At 49.5% G+C, this 22,542-nt stretch overlaps 1 protein-coding gene across 4 annotated transcripts; it reads left to right on the top strand.

Annotated features, from left to right (window-relative positions):
* The first annotated feature begins 506 nt into the window (after nucleotides 1-506).
* LOC118504790 (mucin-19) lies at nucleotides 507-22,417 on the top strand. 4 transcript variants are annotated; one of them, XM_036039756.1, is made up of 7 exons: nucleotides 507-911; nucleotides 2,417-2,589; nucleotides 2,689-2,849; nucleotides 6,219-9,880; nucleotides 9,964-10,764; nucleotides 10,848-19,471; nucleotides 19,706-22,417. In XM_036039756.1, exons 4-7 carry the CDS (start codon nucleotides 6,987-6,989, stop codon nucleotides 19,798-19,800), a joined length of 12,414 nt encoding a protein of 4,137 aa, XP_035895649.1. In that variant the 5' UTR covers nucleotides 507-911; nucleotides 2,417-2,589; nucleotides 2,689-2,849; nucleotides 6,219-6,986; the 3' UTR covers nucleotides 19,801-22,417. The 4 variants fall into 4 exon arrangements, with proteins under 4 accessions (XP_035895649.1, XP_035895650.1, XP_035895648.1 ...); XM_036039757.1 differs by lacking the exon at nucleotides 2,689-2,849; XM_036039755.1 differs by lacking the exons at nucleotides 2,417-2,589; nucleotides 2,689-2,849.
* Nucleotides 22,418-22,542: the final 125 nt, after the last annotated feature.

The following is a 22,542-nucleotide window of genomic DNA, read 5'->3' as shown; positions in this document are numbered from 1 at the left end:
TGTCCCACAGTCGATTGACGATATTTGGTTGCATTTTTTGACAAAAAATCGCAAGCGATTCCACCACCGGCGCCTCCTCCGACGCTGCCGTCACTCTTCTCAATACCCTTCCCCTTGATCACCACGGAACTGTTATGTCAGGTCGAGAAATGTCAATTTGCTCTAAACAACTCTACCTTCTATATCTACATACCTTGAGTGGGGCAGACATTTCGGATCGGCCATGTTGTTTTGAACACGGCCCAATCAGGAAGAGCAAATATTTCGCTCGTTGATCCTTATAGCATCATTTAGCCATCATCATTAGCCCTTCTTTATTTGTATTGCAATTTCACAGTTTTACAATTACAAGGGATAGCAATTCTAATGAAATCCATTTAAATCAGTTGAAAACAAAAATAATTTAGCTCTGCCCAATCTGCTGTAACTCTTCAAACAACGCATGTAAACCACACTTCAAACAAAGTTGTCAAAACGCGATTCGATGGACGGACCCTGCGATCGATCCGCACATCTTGCGTCTAACCAAAAAAAGAAGTAGCCCAGGCTCCGTGCATTCTCCGTGCGTGGAAAAACGAAGCTCTAGACTTCTTAGCAGAAATTCTCCAGCAAAGTTGAATTAAACCCGGTGCTGAAAGGATGTGGAACCAGTGAACGATTCCGGGCACCCGGAATAATCGATCAGAAAGTATCACGACGAAGGCGATTTGAGAACGTGAAAATTCGTCATTCCGGCCAGTCAGCCACTAGAAGCGCCTCTGTGTGTGCGAAAGAAATACACACCACACAAGGGGCATATCAGCAGCAGCCAGCAGCCAGCAGTAGCAGAAGCAATATATCGAACTTCGGCAGTGAGAAAAGTCGAGGAAAATTTTGCGGCCGTGTTGGTTGGTTTGGTGACTGATAGAAGCGTAAGTATGCCTCCTCTTCCTGTTTGCATTCATGGCGGGGGCCAGCCATTGGTGGCAACCGCACCGAACCACCGCGTTGGAAAAACGGTGGTTATTTTTCGCGTTTTTGTGGCGCGTCGCGATCTTCATTGCCACCACCACCAGCTCTTCTTTTCTCCTTCCCGCTTCCTCCCATTCCATACAGAGTCTTGCACGGCCACGATTGAGATTTCTCCCAAAAAGTGTGAAAAAACGCGCTTGTGCCCAAGTGTGCGTGTGATTGGAAATAATGGTGGCGTGTGCGGATGTGTGCGTGTGTTGGTTGGTTGAGTTTGTCAGGAGTAGGAGGGTACAAAGGTGTGTTGAAGACACAGAAGAATCAAACCAGGCCGTACAGTTGTGCATGAAAAACGTTGATCGAAAACAAGATTGAACAACAATTTCCGTAAAGAGTTGAAACCTTTTAGTCCCTTTTGGGAGGGCAATGGGCGCCCGCATCGAGAATTCGCGCGAGAGCGCGCCTGCGTTTATGTTAGTGTTGGTGTGTGATGGCTAGTGTGTGTGTGTGTGTGCGTCCATCGTGTGCAGGAAAGGGAAGAAGGTTGTATTTTTATGAATGCGGCTCTGGTTGGTGTGTGGTGCGGTTGTTTTATATCGCTTATTATTCATTGGGGGAGGTGGGAGTTGTTGGGGCAAAACCAAGAGGTGGCAGCGCAGAGGGAAACGAAAGGAAGAAGGGGTAGGTGTTGAAAGGAATCGATTATTCTGTAGTAGCATGAAACTACATGGAAAAATAGAATGAAAAGATGTGATTCCACTTTGAATTCGTGAAATACGTGAGGTTATGAAATGTTCTAATTCATTTCTGACTGTTTTTTTTGTAAAACAAACTCTGATCGAGGAGTTTAGTTTACATAGTATGTTGAAAAAGCCCGTTTACGGTGTTTGTACCTTCTCGTATCGTTTTACACGTACTAGCACGCACACACCTTTAGCTACATGTAACTGCAGCAGCGCCCTCTGTCGTATTATGTGGCGAACTATAGCTAAGCGCAGCAGCAGCTGCATTGGTGTGCGTGCGCTCACTTTTGCTTACAGTCTGAGCCTATGATGCGAGGCAAAATAAGAGAAAAAGCAGATTTGTGGTTTTCACCTTTAGCATCTTTGTTGAAAATGCAATTGTTACTTGTATATCGTTGAATGTGTTTCAATTATGCTGGGCGACCGAGTGCAGGCTTATTATGTTTTGAAAGGTTTTCAGCAAACAAAGAAAACTAATAAGGCATATGTACACATTTTAGCTAATCCCCTTTCCCTCGCACAGTCTCGACATCTCAGCCGCGAGTCAGCCAACCGGTTTGTTCATATTTGAATCAAGTAAAAATGTTTTGCTTTGCTTCCCCACACAACCATACGGTACGCCACGGCGGGTTTACTTTGATCGATACCTACATCATCACGAAGGAAGCTCTAGCTAGGCGAAAAGAAGTGAACCAATCAATCAACCAATTTGAATCGATTTGCAGCAACACTCGACGGGAAGACACGGGTTATTCTGACTAACGAAAGCGGCTGCCTGCTAAGAAACATAAACTCTACCCTACCAAAATCAAAGCAGCCAAGGCTTCAGAGCACTCTGTACAGCTCGTACTGGTAGCATTTTCACACTGGGAAACCCAACCGTGCATAAGGAAAGGAGGTATGTTTGCATCCATGTGAGTCCCACACCCCGCCCCCGCCAGTGAGACGGGTTCGTTGAGAAGAAACCGTGTTTTTTGTTTTGTTTTTCTTGTTTTAGCAATGAATTTTTGCTTTCTGCGGCGGGTGTCGCCACCGAAATTTGAATTCCATTTTTCGTCAGGCTTGGGTGGCGTGCGGCGTCGGGAGAGCCATTATTGAGCATCACAACTACCCAACGCGGGCAACATGAATTGCACTGCACGACGACGACGGCGAAATGTACGTACTGAACGTACGCACGGAAACCGATAGCATGAGAGGAAACGGCGATCAGTGAGCGCTACTCCAAACAGTGAGAGAGAGAGCGAGCGAGCGAGGGCCAAGATCCGCAAACACACAAAAATGCACCATTGGCGTACACCAGCGCGCACAAAGCGCGATCTTTCTGGGACGATCCCAGCCCGGCCGCGCCACGTCCTGCTTCACCGAATGGATTGAATTAGTGAGTTGGTGTTGTTGAATGGACACCATCCGGTTGAGCTGCACGAGACGCATGGGGAGGAAAGGGAAATCGAGACTGTGCTGATAGGACATCCGTTGGGAATGACTGCGTGTACAGCCAGTCGCCCGCAGGCGAATAATCATGATTATTCCAATTCGTCTGTGCGAGGCCATCGTCGCCGAAAGTGTTGTAGCTCACCACAGCATCGTCATGGTTTGCTGGTTGGTAGGCGAAGATCCGGCTTTCGGGATGGGGGTAGGCTGCCGATTGAGATTGTGTCGAACGCACGACGGTGGTGTAGTTCTATTATTACGCAACGGCGAGTAAATTAACGAACCCATCTCCTTTGCATGCTCCTCGCGCAGCGCGCCAGCATTGTTTTCTGCCACCGATGTATGGGGATCGAGTGATGTTGTACGTGCAGATTTAAAAGATTGCAACAATCGTTGTTAATGCTCTGGATGGATGTGTCAGGGTTGTTGAGTGGGTTAGGTGAAGAAAAAAAACCTTTGCACATCAGAAGCACAGACACTCACAAAGGGCTAGACTTTCGGATGCTGCGTTTGAGGATTGTGGTTCCCAATGTTTGGAGAGAGAACGAAAGGGTTGACGTTTCCATTCGACGAGACTCTTCATCGCTTGTATATAGTGATAGATTTGATACTGATTGGGTACGAAAAGCGGTAGAAATCGTAGCTGGTGTTTTGTTTTGATAAGCTTTTCATGTTTACCATCAAAGGAATTGAACTGAAAGAGCGGAGTTTTGAAATTTTAATGCGGCGAACCATAAATCGAATGTCGGTTGTTTGTGCTGCAAAATGCATTTATTTACGGTATTTGCGTTGGGTTGAATATAATTCCTTAAAAATTGTGTTTTGCGCATTCCGTATGTGAAACAATTGAGCTAATGTATGTTTTTATTGGGCGAATAGTGAGATGTTAAAGATATTTGAATTTGTGATGCGTGCGTCGTTTAATGCGGTGGTGATCATAGTACGGGTGTGTGTGAGTGTGTACTGTGATGGAATTCAAATGCTTGCGTGTGTGACAGCCGAAGGATCTTCACGATTTTGGTAATTCAATCAATCCTTTGAATGCAAACCAAAATCCTGATGTACTGCTAAACACAAACATTGTTCTTGTGTTCATTGTGTGTTTTCTTCATTAAAAATTACCTTAAATGTGTCGTGATAAGAACCGTGTATATACCGTGAAACACAGCATGAGTGAGTGAAAAACGAATTAATGTGACGACGTATGGACCATTTTGTATTCCATGATTGCTTTTCGTTAGTGCGAGAGCAGCAGCAGCGTACGGCTATTAGCTTTTTTGTAATGTGTATACTGTAACAGTGCGTGTACGTGTGTGCGTGCGTAGGATAGGTTGAAAATGTGTTGCAATAGTGAAGACGAAAACAAAAAGAGCAAGAAGAGAACAGGAACCATTTGTAAGCAGAGTTTGTTTAGCGTGTTATGGTTTAAAAATTCGCCATTCCATCCCCATGTACGAAACGTCTGTGACTAAAGTGCATTTTCCTCACCCGCGCTGGTGGTTGATGCACCCTTAAACGTGATGTATTGCGTCAAAACGTGCTTGAAAGGAAACACTGCCGAAGTGAAAATAATGAAGCGGCCATGTTTGTTTTGTGTCGTTTAGCAACACGCACACTAATGCAATGGCTCCGTGTACAAGATGCGATGGATAGAGAAGTGTGTGTGTGTGTGCGAATGGGGGTTTGAAAAAAATGTATAGAAGTGTGTGTGAGTGTGTGCGTGCTGGCGATCTACAAACTCCACCGATGTGTCAGAATGTCACGATAGAGAGGAATCCACACAAAAATAGGAGAGTGACCGAGAATGAGAGAGAAAGAGAGAGAGAGAGAGAGAGAACGTGAAGGATAAATTGTGGAATGTGGTGAATGCGAAAAGCGCGTGGTAGGAAGATGTGAATGCGAAGAAAATCATCGCCATGACAGTTTCATCACATCGTAGGACGAGGATGCGTTTCGACGCACCAACAAAACACTATGATAGTGTTGTGATGAACACATGTGATGAAATGAGGTTAGGTATCCTGTGTCTGGTTGCAAAGGGCCTTTTTTTGGAAATTTGTGTTGTTGTGTGGCAGCAGGAAAGCGCAGTGAAACGTCAGGTCTACCATTATTTGACACACGGATGCTACACTGTACCACGTACATTGACGTTCGACAAACGTACACACACACACACGCACCCGCAAGGCAGTGGGAGAATCCGGAATTAAACGCGAGACTGCGCACTACCGCTTTTGTGATGCGAATCGCGGATTTCGAATAGTTTGAAAGAGTTTGGGTTGGTAGGGGGTGGATAAAGGGAAGGGAGTGGGAGAGGGGTTTTTTTTTCTCATTTACTTACGTCGTGATACCGCTAGTTGCGAGTGTGTGGGTGTCACCGTTTGCGATTGTTGGTTTCCAAGCCTATTTGTGTGTGTGTGAGAGAGAGCGAGAGATAATATTCATCCGTTTACGGTGGTCGAGTTGAAGGTTTCGATGCGGTGGCGATTTTTTTTTATTTCCTTCTTTGCCATATAGCTGTTTGTCTGCCTATCTGCTACGGCCTGGTGTTGAGGAGGAGGTGTTGTACATTTTTATATATATGACGCAGTAGCGATTTGCTCAGGGAAGGGTGATCAAAATGTAATTGATTTTTTCTTTCTCTGGCTGCTCCGCTATGTTCGGGGTTTGAGCGCGTTTAGAACAAATTTGTCGCGAAGGTTTGCATTAAAATGAAGGAGCTGCTTGCGTTTGTAATTGCAAATGTTTGCATTGCAGCAGTCGGTTTAGCCATACATTCTATAGGCGAGCATCAGGCCTATAGCCTATACCTCCACTAATGAGAACTTCAAAGAGAAATGTTTTAATATGCTTCTGTCTTGTGCTATCGATTCCTGCCTTCGAGATGCACAAGTGCGCATGTTTCCATCATTTGTTCGCTCCTTGTTTTGCTTGTTAAGCTACATTCATAATACGGATGGGAAGAAATGATCATGAACGCTCTATTGTTTCCTTCTTTGCCAGCGCTGTAATGTTTCGTAGTTATTCACTTCTAAATGTTTGAACCCGTTAATTCAACGTCCTTCTAATGCTCCTTTCGTGTTACATTTGCAGGATTCTGGGCACCAACACCAACAACACTGCTATGAATCGTTCTGACATGGCCTTCAAGCTACTACCAGCACTATCATCGGACGCAAACGAAGGCCATTTCGATTATTACCGCATTGGTGGTGATCCACCGGCCCCCAACGCCGTTGGAAGGGCAGAAACATCATCTTTACCAATGCCGATTGTTTTGGCGGATCAACACAGCTTTTCCTCGGTGCCTACCACTGTTACTGCATCATTCGAAGACAGTCGTAAAGTGGATTGTTTTTCTCAGTTACTTGCATCGATCGCAACCACCATTTACCACCGTGCGACAGTGCGCTGCTAAAAATTCTTCGTGTCCTATGCATGAACATTGTTTGATAGGAGATAATACGGCAATAGCAGCAGCAGAGCCGGGATTTGAAAAACCCCACAGCGACTCTAAAAAGTGATAACAGCCCTGCGTTCTAGCGGCCGCCGCGTACAACTACATCGAGAAAGCAGCGTACGCGCGGCAGGATAAACAGAGAAAGAGTGTGTTTGTGTGTGTTTATGTGTGCCCGTTTGTTGTGTGTGATGTGTGAATAAGTTGTTTTATCTTCAGCTTCTTAAAAGATCCTCGTGTTCTCGGAGAAGAGTCACTAGCAGAACGAACGAACCAAGGAATTGTGGCATTGTTTGTAATTACTACGTTCATATAAATGACCGCAAGACGCGGAACACCATCAGCAAAGCAAGAAACGGTAGCAATAGTAGCTACACCGAGAGCAATTCCAAGCTAACCTCATCATGTCATCGGCACCGCGAGAAAGCGTCATGACAGCACCGGCTGGTGCTGTAAACAGTAACAAGTTCAATATCGTAGGAAGTGGAACAAGTAATCCCATCTCCCAAGGAGCAGGCGCAGCAATAGAAGGACACAGTTATAGCAATAGCAACGTTGTTACCACAGTAACACATCAGCAGCAGCAGCAGCAGCAGCTCCCGGACGGAGCAGCAAGCAACCGCCTTCGGCATCAACAACCGGTGGTCCATCAACATCATCCGCTGTTGGAATGCAACGAAACCGTCGCGGCAGCAGCTAGCGGGCTGCAACAGTTGTCTAATGTTGCGGCCGCTCTTAAGCTGAGGGGTGAGTGTGCCGGTGGTGGTACAACAACAACAACAACAGTACAGTATTCCAACATGATCTGCACAAGTTATGGTGCGGCGGGGACGACGACCACGCTGAGCAGCAATAGCAGTAACAGTAGTTTTAGCAATAATAGCAGCGTCGGCGCCCCTATCACCAGTAACAGCAATAGCCACAACAGCAGTAGCAGCAGTAGCAGCAGTAGTGGGAACCAGATGAGCAACAGTATCAATGTACCAGCAGATGGAGGCAATCGTATGCAAGTGCTAAGTAACGTGACGCTTGTTTCGAAGAGTCAGCAGCAGCCGCAACAACAGGCTCAGCAGCAGATGCAACTACAGATGCCGCAGACGACGGCGACGTTCAATTACGTCGATTCGAATGGCAAAAATATTAACGTCTTCACTTCGCTCTGTGGAAAGCTGGGCTCGAGCAAGCTGATCAGTTTGCCAATAGCGAAGATGAAACATCTCAACAACCATCAGCAGCAGCAACATTCGTTCGTGGGTTCACCGTCGCAGCAGCAGCATCTGCTGACCTCTGCCGCTGGTTCTTCCGTACCGCAGCCACATGTAGTGCCGACAGTGTCCATTGCTAGTGGTGGTGGTGGTGGGATTCTAACCAGTATCAGTAATAGCATTGCATCGTCGGCGACAACCACGACGATGGTGCAGAAGCTTACGGTGCCTCGAAACATTCAGCTCGTAACCAGGATACCGACGAATAGCAACAGTTCGGCACCAACACAAACCACAGCAGCAACAGCAGCACTAAGCAATGGCAGTCGCATTCTGCAACAACAGCCACAGCAACAAATTCAGTACAACAGCTCGATCGGACAGATTCAGGATACAGGAGGCGGTGGTGGATCATCAGTAGAGTTGAAAAACGTAGTGACAACCGCACACGTGAAACCCATCCCGGTTACTAGTAAGAGCAAAGTCAGCCAAAATGCATCACTCAAAATGCTGCAGCAACAGCAGCCAAGATTGTCGAACGTGACGCTAAAGCCGCTGGCCGTCATGAAGCAGCAGCAGCAGCAGCAGCAACAACAACAACAGCAATCGGCAGCGGTTAATGTGAGCCTAAAGACAGTCCGAAACAGTCCGTCGTCATCGCAAAAGGGTGCCAATGTTTCCTCTTCGATGTTTTACATGAAGAGTAATAATAGTGGCGCTACAGCATCGGCAGTAACATCCAGTGGTTCGCCGCTCGAGTTGCAGCAGATGAGCTCGGTTTACACAACATCAACGGCACAAGCTGTCTATCACAATACCAGTCCCCAAGCTTCTACCATCCCGCAACAACATGCCCAGATGATAATTCCCGTGTCGGCTTACGGCCAGCAAAGTACCGGTAGCAGCAGTACCACCACACCACTGAACAGCATTAAACTAACGACCCCAATTCATCACATCCTGGGCGGTTCGAAACAAGGCGGTGGTCCGGGTGGTGTTAACATGCTGAAATCGGGTAAGAATCAGCTGATACAGATTCACCAGGTGTCATCTCAGTCACGGACACAATCGCCCCAGCTGCCGGCACAGAGTACGTACATAGGGGCCGGAGGCCAGCAGCAGCATCAGCAGGTTGTTTTGCAACAAACGCCACACACAACACCTGGCGCTGTTGGGACTACGATGATGATAAACGTGCCCACCTCGCTCACTGGCGGTAGTAAGGTATCGAGCGGTGGCCGATTTACGCCTTCTTCCTCTTCTGCGATCAGCAGTGCGGGCAATTACATTGTCAGCTCCTCCAGCAGTGCAACCGGTGTGGGCATGTTCGGCACGACTGCAACGTTCACAACGACAACTTCTTCGCCAATCTCATCATCAGCAATCGGACATAAAGGATTAAGCAATCTCTACACAGCTGCTGCAACCGTTGGAGGATACGATCAGCAGACATTTGCCGATGCAGTATCAAAGTACGGCGGTGGAAAGGGCAGTAGCAGCAGCTTATCAAACGCGATAAACAATCCGTCGGCACCACCGACCACCGGTGGTAGTCCGTCGGCAGTGAAATCGGGCAAAAGTGGTGCTGCTGCAGGTGGCCGTGGACGTAACAATAGTGGCAGCCAGCTTCAACTGCACAGTTCCGGCCCTCTTGCTTCATCTTCTCCCGTCACCGGTACATCGCAGCATTACGTTGCTTTGGATCATCAGACAAATATGTCGCTAGAGCAACAAGCGTTAGGGAATCATACGGCATCGTCACCATCATCGTATCGTTACGCGTACAGCTCTTCTCCCTGCGGAATGACGTCCACTAGGACGGTAACGACAACGCCCGGTGCACCCAGTCCATCCGTCGATGCGGATATAATTTACCTTAACGGACAGTCCGATGAAACGGCTACAGCGAGGATACTGCAAAGTTTGTCACAAAAATCGCACGAAACGTCTGGCAGCGCGGCAAAGATTATGTACGGCACGAACAGGCACCATTCGTACGAGCCCGCCCAATCGTCCGGTTCATCGGGGCCGACGATGGTTACGGGTCGCCATCGTTACGATTCATCCAGTTCGACGGACGGTCGCCGAATGAGGTGAGTTCGAGTGGTAGAAATTTACGAGCGCGATTTTAGGAGAGTCACCAACTAATTTTAACCATTATTTCATCCGTTTACAGTGGATCCGTCGAAGCTACAACGATCCTGTACGCGGATAGCATACCGCTGAAAGAATGCAATACGACAGGTACGTTTCCTCACGGCACTGCAGGACATTACTCATCCCGGGATGATGAGGAAGGAAACAGCATCGAGGTACGGCCAGGGCCGGTAGATCCATCGGCCGGTTTGTTCTACATACTGCAGGCAATAATGCAGGATCATACCTATTGCGAGCCAATGGCGACAAATGTCACCGACCACCATCAGAACGCTTTTACAGCGCCGGGAATAATTTCGCAAAACATCGCTTCGGTGCAACATTCCACTGCTACATCTGCTCTTGCTGGTGGTATCGATATGACGATGATGACGCCTCAGTCAGCACTATCTACAGCTGGGCTGAATCCTTCCACGACGAAAACGATGGCCGCTCCCGCTTCCGTCGCTCCATCCGGTATCGGTAGCACGAGCATGATGTTGCCAATATCCCAGATGAACCTGGCCAAACTAACTTCGGCAGCCGCCGCGAGTGAATTGCTTGGAACCTCGAAAGGTGTTGGATCGGGCGCCATGTTTGAGCTGAACCAGGTTTTATACCAGGCTAAGGGAGGCTTGTCAACGGCCCGACCAGGGGCCAACGATGACAATGATGATGCACAGTCGGTTATCAGTAACGGATCCCGGACCGGGCACGACAATGATTTAGGCGAGGAGACGGATACGGCACCGGAAGGTGAAGGGGAGGACGATTCTGTGACGCGTTGCATCTGCGATTTAACGCATGATGATGGTTACATGATATGCTGTGATAAATGCTCGTAAGTATTCTTCGCTGCGTAGTTCTCAGAAGAAAATGCTCAATCCCTCTAATGAAATGAATGAATTCTCTTTTCTTTAACAGCGCCTGGCAGCATGTCGATTGTATGGGAATCGATCGGATGAACATACCGGACGAATATAATTGCGAACTCTGCCAACCGCGCCCCGTCGACAAGGCACGAGCACGCCAGCTGCAGCTACACAAGCGCAAAGAGCAGAGCCTGTTTTTCGCAAACAACAACGTAGCTGTTCCCGGAGCAGCAACACCAACCTCCTCACTAACGCTAACGGACGGTGGGGGCAGTGTATCAAGCACAAACCAAGAACAATTGCCACCGACACCGCCACTAAGCGTGAAGGGTGGCAATCATCAGTACGCCGCCGGCCATCATCACCATCAGCAGCAATATCAGTACAGCGATGTGATGTCCCATCAGCAGAGTAATGGTGGCGCAACGAATCATGCCGTCCCAGTGACACCCGCAAAAGGGTCGAAAAAATCGCGATCGGGTGGAGGATCGCGCAAAAAATCGGACAGTGTATCGTCCTCGACTTCAACGGTTGGTCCGATTATGCTCGGGGCCTCCAATAACAGTTCCATCGCGATGAATAATGCGATGAGTGCGTTGGTTCCAAATAGTTGCGCTTCGACAGTAGCGGGAGCAGCAGCAGCAGCAGCGGTAGCGGGCGCAGCAACATCATCATCGACAATGATGATGGTGTCTGGTGGTGGTAGTGAGGGCATAGTGGTAGGAGGGAGTCCATTACGAGGAGCGATGATGTCGTCTGGTGGAGTACCTATGATGGATCCGGCAATGGGGGCGTTAAACCCTTCCACATCCATCTCAACAACGACAATGCCCGCATCAATGTTCTGTGATAGTAGTAGTAGCAGTGGCGGAGCCTCGAAAAAGCTGAGCAAAAAAGCGGAAACAGCCCTGAACAGTCGATTAAACGGGGGAAAGCGTGTTGTAGCCGGTAAGGAACTGCGCTCCGTTGCTGCTGCAGGTGCGCCCACGGCAGCCGCCTCGAGACCATCGAAGAAAAAGTCGAAAAGCGCCGAACAAAGCACGGAAAAGTTGATGAACATGATACGGACCTGGATCGACAGCTACGAACGTGCGACAACTAACCATTACTCGCCGGAGCTGCGAGCGAGGTTGCAAGCCTTTGCCAAGCTTCAGGCACAAAATCCACTGCTGACAGACAGCCGGCTGCTGACGGTGGTACCGGTCGGGGCGAATCACACCCCACGCTGTACCACGGTGCCGCATGCTGGTGGAAAAATTCTCATTGGCACGAGTGACATCGAACCGCGCACGCCGATCATCGAGGTACGTGGAAAGTATATGCTTACCACGCAGCACAAACAGCTGCAGTCGCTGTTTAACATGGCCGCTAATGGAAAGCTAAGCCAGAACAAGAATGCCGGCCCGTTCCTGTTTCTCTACCAGCTGCCAGCGGCTGGATGTGGTGGGATGGAGCTGTGCGTGGATACGCGCACGTACGGAAACGATGCACGCTTCGTGCGACGGTCGTGTCGGCCGAACGCGGAATTGCTGCACAGCGTGGAGAAAGGCGTGGTGCATCTGTACATCGTTGCGACGACAAACATCAAGTCAAACACGGAAATTACCATCCGCCATGATGAGCAGCTGATCCATCGGATGGGAGGTGTTGTCATTCTGACGCATACCACCGTAACAAACGTGTGTGCGTGTGGGTTGATAAAGGATTGCGCTTATTCCGCGCAGCTGAACGACTCTACGGCAACGGCTCCTGCAGCTGGCGCGACCGCGGGAGGAGTAGCAGCAGGATTGGGGGTGGGAGGTGGCGGTGTCAAGGGTGGCAAGGCAGGATCAAAGCGAGCGCTTGCCGAGAGCGGTGGTGGGCTGCTGGATCAGCACGGAAAGCCGGGTAAATCGAAAAAGACGCGTAGCAACAGTACGCGGTCGATTTCCTCGAGTGGTGGTGAAGGCGACGGGCTGCTGTTCGGGACATCTCCCGGTGGTGGTTGTTTGATGTCACCGCCAGCATCATCTCCGATGCCACAACCAATACCGATGCTACCCCAGCAGCAACAGCCAACACTGGCTCAAGAACCGATGCTGTTAGGTCCTCCTACGATGGGTTCTCCTGTAACACCACAACCAACTGGAATGGGTGCTGGAGTTGGATCACCTTACCTGTACTGTCAGACACCGGCTGGCGTGCAACAACCAAACATAATGCCTTCCCGTATGTCGTCACCGTATCACCAATACGAAGTGAATGTTCCTCTTCGTTCGCCACCACCACCAACAACGATTCGATCGCCGCCGTCTGGAGCGCCACCTAACCCGCCGACGCCGTTAACACTGGCAACCCCCCACCAACAATCGCCGGTGAAAAAGCAACTGCACCAGCTGCAGGCACATTTTCAAGAGCAACAACCGGAAGCCGCTGCTGCGCTGCTAGCAATGGCGGCATCTGGGGGTGGCGGTGTTGCAGTAGGAGCAGCTGCAACGGGAACGGGCGGTTGTATCGGATCACGCCCCGGAACGGCAGCACTCGATCCAGCGCTGCTTGAGCACGGCACACGGATGGAGCTGATCCAGCAGCAGCAGGAATTGCATCGACTCGAAATCATGGAGGATGTGATAAAGGTGAAGATAAAACCATCACCACCGAGCTCACCGCTGAAACAGGCAGGCGCGAGAAGTTCTCCGGTTTCGTTACTGCTGTCACCGAACAAACCAACACAGCAGCAGCAGTCGATGTCGCATGGAGCGAAAGAGATTAGTGGCACTGTTCTCTTTCCCCAGATAAAGGAAGAACCGGGAACGAGCGCCGGAATTCCTGCCAATGTGGATGTAGTGATAGATGCGATGAAACGGGAGCAGCAGCAGCAGCAGCAGCAGCATCAGATTGAGAAGAAGGATGTTCTGCTGTACCCGTGCACTGCCGGTGTCGCACAGCCTGCTGTATCTTCGGCATGCGACGTGAAGGATGCGAAAGAGGCTGGTGTCGTTTGTGAGGTGAAAGTTGAGGCTGAAGAACAGCAACCAACACCACCACCGCCAGTTTCAGTCGCGGTAGGTGAGAGTGTTGGGGATATTACTATTAAAACGGAGCCACAGCTAGGAATCGAAAAGAAGCCGGAGCCACAACAACAACAACAACAGCCCACCGCCATTGGGTTTGAACAACAATCGATGATGATTGGAATCGGTTCTTCGTCTCCAGTGAAGCGCTCCAGTTCACCTAACAATCATCATCATAATCATCACCACCATTCGGCGAGCAAAAGCAAACGAAGTAGCGGAGAACAGCTTCAGCAGCATAATACCTCCTCATCCGGACGGTCGGAGAAGAAGCAAGCGACGGAAAAGCCGAGTCGCAAGCTAACGCGCGAAGAACGCAAAATGGAGGCAATCGTGAAAGCGTTCGCCAAGATGGAGCAATCCCAGCAGCGCAAGCAGGAGCTGAAGGAGCAGCGCAAAGATGGCGGAATATCCATCCCGGGCAGTAAGCGGCGTAGCATCTCCACCTCGAACACCGACGATGGCAATATGGCGTTGCTGGATGGTGGTGGTGTATCGTCCAGCGCAAACACTTCGTGCGATAATGGCGATCAATCGTTTGGCAACAGTTCATCGTTCAACGCGGGCAACTCCTTCTCCAGTGGCGGTGGTAGTTGTAGTGGAAGCAGTAGCAGCGGCGGTGGTGGTAGCAAGCGGAAAAGTGGCGGTGGAATCCGATCGTCATCGAAAACGCGTTCCTCGAAGAAAAAGAAGAGCAAGGCAGTGAGTCAACACTTTGCTTCCTCGACGCAGCAACGGCGGAAGAAGCTTGCAGCAGCAGCAGCTCGATCCAGATCGAAATCGTCGAAATCGTCGACCGGCGGTAGTAGCCGGGTGCAAGCGCAGCAGCAAAAGCAGCAGCAACACGAGCCGAAGGACCAATATCACCAGCTGCCTGCGGGCGCCAACTCCAGTACTGCTGAGGGTGAAGTTTATGGTGGTGCCAGCCATTACGATAAAGCGGCTGAGCTGCTGCTAACCTTCTCGCAGTCGGCAACTAGTAGCAGTGGCGCGGCACAGCTGATGGGTGTTACCTCGACGAACGTTGTGGGAGAAACGCCTGGCATGGCCGGCGCTGGAACTGGGAGCCTTCCGATGCTGAGCTCCGCCTGCATGCTGATAGAAGCTGCCGTTGGGCCGTTGGAAACTGCTTCCACAATGCTAATGGGAGGGCGTCCACTAAACCATCTGCCCAGTTCGGTGCTGGTGTCGACGCCCTCTGCACCATCTCCACCCGTGATTGGTGCTACCCTGGAGTCACCCTCACCCGTGGAACAGCAGCAGGATTTTAAATATCCGGCAAAGGCCAAAACGAAAAAAAGTATGTCTCGAGAGTGGCTTAGTGGGCACCAGCTAGCGATGGAGCAAGGCGATTCCGGTTATGCGACCACCCCGACAGAAGATCGAAACATCACGGGCAGTGAAGTGCTCACCCACCATCGACAACCCTTACATTTGAAGACCAACTTTGAGGATCGTCCAACCGTCGTCGGTCCGGGAGACGGTGGCAACATAATGATTGCGGCCAAGAAGGTGGAAGAGTTCATCATGCAAAACTCCCCCCAGCCGGATGACAACGCGACTTCCCATTCTTCGACTCCATCCCATGCGGCAAGCGTTGTTGCTTCATCTGCGCAACAGCACAGCGGCACGAATAAATGGTCCTCTGGAGAGGTGGGAAGTACGGGGGGTAGTGATGGAAAGATGGAGAGTGCCGCGGTTAAGAAAAGATGGCTAAGGCAAGCAATATCCGAGGAAACGGATGAACATCCTGGCGGGGCGGGAGGAGGTCCCGGAGGAGTTGCGTTGTTACATTCGTCATCTTCGTCATCGTCCTCACCGCCTCCCCCGAACGGGTTTACGACACCATTGAAGAAGCGTCGCGTTATACGAGAAAATCCACTCACCTCGGACGCGGTTGTTTCCTCAGAGTCGCAACTTCAGCAGCAGCATATGCAACAGCAGCAAATGTTTGTCTCGACGAATGCGGCCATCCCGTCTAGTTTGGTGGTCAGCTCAACGACGAGTGGCGGAGCGCCTAACAATAGTGGCATGTTCTGGGACCATTCTGTATCTCCGGAGAAGCAAGCGATGGATTTGTCCTCGCATCGTGCTCCGCCTCCACCACCACCACCAACCACGAGCGGTCCAGTGAAAATGCTTACTCCACTGCATTTTGCTGACCCTGGACCAATGCCAACAGCAAGCGATCCTAGTATCACGCCATCGGTACCATCCCCTTCATTGGTGCCGTCAGGAATGCAAGAGCTCCCTCCTACTACTCTTGCCGTGCACACGCAGTTGCATCTCGGGAGTGGTAGCGTAGGTGTGGCACCACCTCAACACTCTCACCTTCATCATCCGCACCATCCGTATCCGATGTTGCAGCAAATCCAACATCAACCGCACCATACGCTTCCACTAGCGATGGCCGCACAGATTCAGTACGAAACGAGCGTGGTGATGGAGGAACCGTCAGCTGGAAATGTTGAACCACCACCATCACTGCCACCGGTGATTGCCGAACCGCAGAGTACGGTGGTGAAAGGACAGTCCGAGGACGAGGATGAGTATACGGCAACAAAAACTGGTTCGCCTGTAACTACCACTTCTCCGGCAGCCTACACAGAGCCACCGGCAGAAGAAATCGTCGAACAGGTAGTTGAGGAGGAGCAGCAGCAGCAGGGGGTGGTAGAGCAAGAGCTGGAAGAGGTGGTGATGGTCGAACAGGAGGAAGTGGTGATGGTCGAGCAGGAAGAGCTTATGCAACAAGACGAGGAGGTGGTTGTCGAACAGGAGGATATGGTGGTAGAAGAGCAAGAGGTAGTAGCGGAGGAAGAGGTAGCGGAGGTCCAGGAGCAGAAAGGTGAGCCCACAAGCCAAAGCCCCCTTATTCAAACTGATGAACTCGAGCCTTCGATGGAGGTTGCCATGGAATCGGAGGCTGGCGAATTGTCGGATCCAGCGAACGACAGCAAATCGTCTACGTCCAGCAAAGGGAGCCAAAAGTACACGGAGCACGATGTAGACGAATTCGCCGACCTGGTAGAAGAGATTGTGCAAGAGTCGTACGAGGTCGAGCAGAAGAAAAAGGCGGCGGCTGCAGCAGCGGCAGCAAAAAGAGAGTCGTGTGCTGCCAATACTGAAGCAAAACATCAGGAGAAACTCAAATCGGGACATCAAGCGGATCCGACGGCGGATGTGGAATTTGCTGCAGCTATGAGCTCTGGTTCTTCGGTGTCGGTGCCGGAAAAGGAGAAGCAGCGGGCCGATACGAAAGCTTCACCCAAAAAGTGTCTCGAACAATCGAAAAAGAAAGCGAGCAGTGCAGTGGAAGGTGTTGAGTACTGCGAGGAGAAAGAAGGGAAAAGCGCCGTGATGGCACCATCGGAAGATAAGCGTGACACATCGGGCGCAGAATCGCTGTCATCGACTTTTGATGAAATCGTCGAATCGATTGTCGAGGAACGATTGGCGGCCATGAACGATGACTGCCCGCCCGAAGTGATCGACGACGATACGGACGGCGGTGCTGAGGAAGAGTCGGTGTTGGTGTACGTGCAGGAAGAGGAAGAGGAAAGCAACACCAAGGAGGTGCGGATCGTAGACGAGGACAGCGAGGATGCGTTGATGCGCGAGGTCGAGGAAGAGATGTTGGAGATGATGTCGGAAACAAGCCAACTGCGGCAGGGTCTACCGCGTTCACTGAACGAAGATGAAGAAGAGCGTGACGTCCGATTTATAGCGGAGGAAGAGGACGGTGACGCTGTAAAGCCGGATGCAGTGAAACCTGCTGCAGAAGAATCCACGACGAAGCCGCCGACCTCCAAAGCAGAGTGGAGTGCGCCAGTCGCGAGTTCCTCGCCGAAGCATGTGGCCAATGGTACGAAGGAAGAATCGAAACGGACGCTACCGGCGCGTACCACCGGTGCTGCTGGTACGGAGGACAGCGAACAGAGCGAATTGGCCGATCTGCAGAAGGTGATTGCGTCCTTCCACTCGGAAACGATCAACAATCTGATCTCCCGCAATCGCAGCAAGTCGAAGAAAGGAGGCAGCAGCAGGAGCAGCGTTTCTTCACCGAATGCCGCCGAGAGCAAGAAGCAAGTGAAGCTGAACTTTGACCTGAGCGTCAAGGATGATGCTGTGAATGTTACGCTGCAGAAACCATCTTCGGAAGTTAGAAGCGGCGAAGGGTCTGCCTCGGAGGTAACCTCCGTCACAGCGGCGTTACCTCCGATGGTTCTGCCACCTTCGTCAGTGTCTGTGCTGGCAGCCTCAACAACGCTAGCGACCTCCAACAGTGTGTCCACAATAATACCGATACCTGCTTCTTCCCTCGGCAACAGTACGGGTGTGGGAAGCGTAGTCATTCCATCGGTAACCACGTTCGGTAGTGAACCTATCCGATCGTTCTCGACACTTCGTCCGGATCCGCCCATGTCGGCAGGTTTGGTCGCTGGAGGGCATCTCAGCACGCTCGGTGGCTACCATCTCCATCAGCGTAGAGGCAGTGTCACAGGTTCCTCGTCATCCTTCCTAGACTACCCGGGAAGCGGCGCTGGATCGGCATCGGCAGCGACAGCCGCTGGAACACCGTCGAACGTCAGCGCAACGGGAGGAATCTATCAGTACCGTTCGGAGGTGTCTAATCTACTTGAACGTACCGCAATGCTAGCACCACTTCATCGCCCTACAAGCTTCTCCACGCTTGGTTCACTCACGTCTTCGCTGGTTGGCACCGTGGGAAGCGTCAAATCATCGCTGCTTCTCGGAACAACCGAATCACTGTCCACGCTGGGCAGTACGGCTTCAACCTCCATCGTCGGCGGAAGTATAACACCCACGGGAACAACCCCGACCGGCGGTATACCTGCCGTTGGCTCGTACCCGAAGATATTCACCAAAACCGCCAGCTCAGATCCGCGGCTAAATCCGGCACTGGTAGCAGCAGCAGCGGCAGCAGCAGCATCGACCGGTACGGACGCGTCCTCTTCCACCAGCGCAACAGGTCCGGCAAGCGCTCCAATAACTCCAAAGCGCAAGCTCTCCATCACCGAGTACCGGAAGCGAAAGCAGCAGTCTTCAACCGAGGGTACCGCTTCCTCCTCGACCGGCTCCACTCCAACGACGCCCTCCTCAACAGGAATCGGAGGATCAACAACAAGCCTTTCCTCTTCGCTATCGGCAGCAGTATCATCCGCGTCGGCTCTACTCGCATCCAAGGGAAGTAGTAGGCGGGAAAATTGCACCACCCCTAGCGGTTCGTCCGCAGTGAGCAGTGCCATCAGCAGCAACGATGTGAGCAGTTCGATCAGCCGTGAGCTGATCATGGCGCTGGACATCGTCGATCTACCGGAGGAAGCGAAATCGGGCGACAATTCTAACTCGTCGTCCTCGTCGTCCAGCATCGGTGGTAGGGGAGGAGGCGTTCGGACGTCGGCTGGAGGAGGAGCGGGAGGAACGGCGGGATTGAGCAATGGAACGTTGGGTAAATTGAGCGGGAAGGATTCGGGTGCTGCCAGTGGTGGCAGTAGCTCGCCAGCGGACTCTTCTGCCGCTTCGAACCACCATTCGCTGCATAACCATCATCACCACCACCACCACAACCACTACGAGGGACTTTCGGCAGCCGAAGAAATAAGTAAGTAAGACAATGCCAATACTGCCGGTGGGGATGGGTGGTGAGCACACCGCTTTGTTGTGTCGGAAGCAAAAGAGCTTTGTTTTTATTGGAATGAAAAATAGTCTAATCATTAAATAAATCATTGAAATAGCAATAGGCCCGGTGTGTTGATTACGTTATTCTGTTCCTAGTTCCTCTGGGGCTCCTACACACACAAATCTTATACAATGTCTTTGATTGCTTTCTTTTTAGCCACCACATTCAGTGCAACACCAACGCTGGCTGAGTTGCGCAGCGAGGGCGGAATGTCGGCGGAACGACTGAAATCGCTCAAATATTTCCCCTAGAGCGGTCGGCCATGTGTGTTTCCCCACCGTCAGTAGCAATGCTAGCGCTCGTACAAGACATGCGGGTCATGTCGTTAGTTGAAAAGGAAAAACAAAATAGCGACACCCCCAACGTAGTGCCGTGCCGCGCGGGATAATTGACCAATCAACAAACAACAACACACACACACAAATAGGGCTTAGAATTGTGTATATAGGTATGAAGCATTTTCTGTACTTTCAATCAGTAGCTCTTGGTGTAAAATACACACTCAGGAAAGACAAGAAGCAATAGGGAGGAATGGAAGGAATTACTAATCTACTTAACCTTGCTCTGACGGTTTCGAGGATTTATTGAAATCATCGTGAGAAGAGACGAAGGAGTGAGGTTCGGGAGGAGTATGTTGTGGAGACCGGGTGGGCAGCAACCCCCTCGCACAATCGGTGGTTAGTTTTCGTATAAATCTGTCCCGCGAGGCGACCTCTCCACCTTGTGGATAGGGAAAAAAGAGCACAAACGAGGAGATTCAATCAAAAAAAGGGTGTGTGGGAGATTTAGCGTGAATATCAAAGCAGAAACCAACTAAAATAATCAAACATTGTGGAACAGAAGAAGGGATAGAGACGTATACACACGCAAGCACACGACGCACACGACAGCAAAATGGCCTGCAACCACACACACACACACACACACCTAGTACAAAGTACAAAGCAGAAGCAGTAAGGAGCGGGAGAGGGGCAACACACAGGGAATAATAACGGAAGAGGCCACGGAACAGGATGAACGTCGATTAATCGAATCGATAATATATATAATATATACATATAGAACATTATTTTGATAAGTTTGAAAATAATTTAACAAGAAATACACAGTAAGATAGATCTAAGCTACCACGAGATAGCTTTCGCAGGCCTTCAAGGGAGGGAACAGTTGGGGATGGAAAGTAGATTTACTTTTTTAATATTTTCTTATTATATTTAGTTACACAAACCACCACCACACACACACAGACCCACACACAAGCAGATAAATTGTGCTCTCGAAAGTTGCAAGGTGCGGAAAGAACATTGAACAGAATTTTGTATTTAGCTTTGTTTTCTTTTGTGTGTCGATATTTTATGAAAAGTTTTTAAAGTTGTGTTGTGTGGGTGTGTGTGTGTGTGTAGAGCGACAGAAAGCCACGTGTTGTTAGGATTTACCAGTAACAGTTTCATCATTCACTTTACCCACTGTTGTAATGGCGTTAATAATAACCGTTGTAATCAACAGGCAGTAAGGCAACACACGGGAGCCATTACATGTGAACTGTTGTTCTCTTGTTTTTATTCGAATTCCTTTTTTTCCGATTTACTAACCTCCCTACTTCTTTTTTGCTGTTTGTTTTTACTTAATTTTCTTGCCATGAAAGCTAAGCTAATATTTTTTTATTCAATTTTGTGAAGGCTTTAGAGAAAGAGAAAAGGTGTGAAAGATGACACAAAATCTCTGTTTTCTTCATCCTATTCTCGCTTGCTCTTCTTTTTTTCTTCTGCGTTAGAAAGCCTAGCAACGAACGAGGAGAGCAAAAATTGCACAAGCAACCAGAGCCTACTAATTTCTAATTAAATTTTTAATATTTGCAGTTTTATCTTGTGCTTAGTGTACCTTTTATCCATCTCATTTACCATCTGTCTCTCTCACTCTCTCTTTTGTGTTTGTTGTGTCATAAAAAGCTTTCCAGAAGTGAGAAGCACCTCGCTGCTGTGTAGTATATATATATATATATATATATATATATGTGTATAAAGAAGTAGACTCGTAAGCGCATTAATCAATTTGCAACAGATGGAGCAAAACAGTGTAATTATTTGTAAGAAACATTTCAACAATTTTTAAACAAACAACATAGCTCTGAACCGTCATTTCGTAGTAGATTGCGCGTTAGAGTGTGTGGGTGTGCGTGACACCTTTAACTTAGCATATGGAATCGCCAACAAAGGTGGGGTAACATTGCTAAGCTAAAGTAATGTACATAGGGAACCGGAAGCAGAGGACGACTTACTCTAACACACATACACACACAAATCTTTTTAAAACAACCTCCTGTAAAGGGACATTCAGACACTCTTTACTACTTACGATAAGAATCCCAGTTGGCGCGATAGGTGGGTGCGTGTTTGATGGGTTGTGTGGACAAGCAAAAGCGCAGCAAGTAAAGCTCATACTATACATATACATGTATTATATACACATATAACTTATTAAAACCACACACACACAGCTAATACTAGTACGCCTAGTGTGTAAGGAAAGGCAAAAGCTTATTGCGCGCTCTATTATGTACAGGATGAGTAGGGAAGCTGAGTTGTTTCGGCGACCAAGTTAATTATTTAAGCGAAAAGAGCAAGGGGAAATGAAAACAATTACTACCACAAAACGCAACGTGACAAACACCAGTTTCATTATTCAAAAAAAAAAGAAGCAGAAACAAACAAACACAAGCATTCGAAACACAGTTTGCAGATAGGGGGTCGCCCTTTTATGCGCGCGCAATAATTTGTAAGTATTGTAAAGAAGCAAAAGAAAAGCAACACTTTTAAAGATGATAAAATTACTATAATTTGAGACAAAAAAGGAAAATTTCATCCAAAAGAAATTACTTACCTGTGCCTTTTTCTTTCTCTCTCTCTCGTTCGACATCCGAAAAAGGCTGCATTTTATTCGCGTTCTCACTATAGTGAGTAGAGAACTCTCACCCCTAGTACATTCACCATAGT

Source organism: Anopheles stephensi, chromosome 2 (genome assembly GCF_013141755.1).
Source record: "Anopheles stephensi strain Indian chromosome 2, UCI_ANSTEP_V1.0, whole genome shotgun sequence".
Lineage (NCBI taxonomy): Eukaryota > Metazoa > Arthropoda > Insecta > Diptera > Culicidae > Anopheles > Anopheles stephensi.
Note: the sequence above shows the minus strand (reverse complement) of the source record. Positions and strands in the feature narration are given on the sequence as shown.

Bases quoted from the DNA above. Each gene is read 5' to 3' on its own strand.
- LOC118504790 (XM_036039755.1), top strand. From the start codon at position 6,987: ATGTCATCGGCACCGCGAGAAAGCGTCATGACAGCACCGGCTGGTGCT. The intron at 10,765-10,847 runs GTAAGTATTCTT...TTTCTTTAACAG, and splicing joins ATATGCTGTGATAAATGCTC to CGCCTGGCAGCATGTCGATT. The intron at 19,472-19,705 runs GTAAGTAAGACA...CTTTCTTTTTAG, and splicing joins TTCGGCAGCCGAAGAAATAA to CCACCACATTCAGTGCAACA.